Genomic DNA, 2399 nt, shown 5'->3' with positions numbered 1-2399 from the left:
TTAAAAAATCCGGGCAAAAGAAAGGTTATCAGCTGTTCTCAGAATTAAGAGAAAAAGTTAAGAGTCTGTTAAAAAATGATACCGCCAGAAGGGTAAGGACTGCGAAAAAGGAACCGTATGTCAGACCAACTAATTTTTATAAGTACATAAATTCCTTTTTGAAGAAATTCAAGAGAGTAAGATCAGTTAAAAGTTGGAGACGATGTTGTTACTGAAGTTGATATGCATTTGGACAAGTTCGCAAATATTTTCAGTTTGTTTACCAGCCTGCTATTAATACAAATGACAATGAATGAGAAGAAGAAGTTTTTAATGCAATTAACTTTCCTACTACAATAACCAAAGATGTTATTTCAAGTAATAAAGAATTGAGAGTGTAGTCAATGGCTGGAGTAGACAGTATTCACTTTTTGTTATTTCTGGGCTTGTTGACCTGCTGACTCCGGTACTGATCGCTGAATTTACAACTTCAGTTTCAGGTTGAGTGTGTTTCCGGGATTATTGGAAAATTGCAATTGTGTCACGAAAAAACGGGACGTACAGGAAGCAAAGAATTATTGTTCGGTATTTGTGTTATGTATAGCCATTTGAGAAGATAATACATCAATATTTGTATAATTCAAAAGATATATTGCTAAGTGCCAGCAGGGCATTATTATGAATAAATTCCTAACCAGAAATATGGCCGAGTTGATGAATTATATTTCACCGGAGTTAGAAAATCAAGGGCAGGTGGATATAGTATACATTTTAATTTTAAGAAAGCGTTCGACTCTGTACCGCATGATATACTGGAACAGAAACGTAGGATGTATGATGTTCAAGAGGCGATGCTTGAATGTATTAGATCTTATCTACATCGAAGAAGCTTCAGGGCAAGCGTTGCTAGTAAACTGCCTAAGGAATTTACGGCGACGTTAGGTGTGCCACAAGGATCTGTACTGGGACCGTTATTATTTATTTTGTTCGTCAGGAACAAGATGAAGAGTGTTTTATCTCAAGATCTAGAATTTGATGAAGATTCTAAAATTTACTCAAAGGTTGACAACTGTGGAAGTATTATGCTATTAAAGGATGATATTAGCAGTGTCCATGAATGGTCAATAAGGAACAGATTGTCCTTGAACCTTGCAAAACCTCCATGATTACTACTAAATCAAGTATGCGTATAAAATCGGCAATCCTAATATAAGAAGGGTAAAAGCAACTGTTGATTTAGGCGTAACATTTAATGACAAATTATTATTCACAAAACCTGTAAATGCCATGGTATCGAAAGCTAGGACGAACTTTGGATTGTTACTGTAAGTGAGCCGTCATTTTATTAACATCAAAGTCAACCAAACTAGCACATGTTAACCAAACTAATTTTAGGTCGATTTAGGAATATAGTAAAAGACAATTTGGAACTAAAAGAGTAGTTGCAAATTATCCATTACAAGAGGCGATTTAAAAGAAGTTTTTTTACCATCTGCGAGAAAGAGGCTTCGTCGGGCTTAAGGAGCTTAGAATTTAAGGGGCTTAAGGGCTTAATTAGTCGCCAGGAGTAGTGTAAGTAGTGTAACTGTGGGACTTACCTTCATTAAAAAGCAGAAGAACATTTAAGGATGCCATATTTGTTTATAAGACTCTTAAAGTCAAGAGAGATGTTGATATTTCGAATTTTGGACTTTCGAGTGCGGATATTTTGTATAAGGAATCCATTATCTCCTGTGCCTGAATCAGAGAAATTGTTTTTTTTGCCGTTCTAGGCATTGTGTTTTTGCCGTGGCTAGGGGTGTTAGTTCGAGTATTATTGATGGATTAATCAGGGACGTGGTATATTGATGTAAGCGTTGTTGAAAAGGACAAAGATTAATATGTAATGGAATCAATTTAAAAATCATTATAATTAATATTAAATTAATACAATTTGGATCGCTTCTCTTTATTGTGCGCTACACCAAGGTTTCTTTACTATTCTATTGTACAAAATAAAAAACCTAAATTTAAAAAAAAAATACCAATTTTTTCCATTGTCTATTATTGTTATACTCTGTGATAAATATAATTTCCGATTATCCATTTGTTATTAGGTTTAACTGTGCTGCTTATGAGAAAACTTTCATTACAGGTCAATCCAACATAATATAAAACATATGTCAAGCTATACCCACAGGAAATGAACGGCGAGAATAGTAAATGTATGTAATTAAATCATATCATGTTTGCACACTGAAACAGTACTTTACGACCAATAAACCTTAAGGCTGAATTCATTCCCCAGGGGTATTTAAACGAAATGTTATTTATTTAATAGACGTCTATAGTATACATTTAACAATAATTGTTTACATTGTCCCTCCGAATACCAAAAATAAACAGTTATCCTTTACTAAAAATACGTAAAGCAATAACGA

The 2399-nt window shown here is 33.8% G+C and overlaps 1 protein-coding gene across 1 annotated transcript; it reads left to right on the top strand.

Annotated features, from left to right (window-relative positions):
- Nucleotides 1-809: 809 nt before the first annotated feature.
- Nucleotides 810-1145, top strand: LOC142332754 (uncharacterized). The gene has a single exon (XM_075379368.1). It carries the CDS (start codon nt 810-812, stop codon nt 1143-1145), a length of 336 nt encoding a protein of 111 aa, XP_075235483.1.
- Nucleotides 1146-2399: the final 1254 nt, after the last annotated feature.

Source organism: Lycorma delicatula, chromosome 12 (assembly GCF_047948215.1).
Source record: "Lycorma delicatula isolate Av1 chromosome 12, ASM4794821v1, whole genome shotgun sequence".
Classification (NCBI taxonomy): Eukaryota; Metazoa; Arthropoda; class Insecta; order Hemiptera; family Fulgoridae; genus Lycorma; species Lycorma delicatula.
Note: the sequence above shows the minus strand (reverse complement) of the source record. Positions and strands in the feature narration are given on the sequence as shown.

Bases quoted from the DNA above. Each gene is read 5' to 3' on its own strand.
- LOC142332754 (XM_075379368.1), top strand. From the start codon at position 810: ATGTATGATGTTCAAGAGGCGATGCTTGAATGTATTAGATCTTATCTA.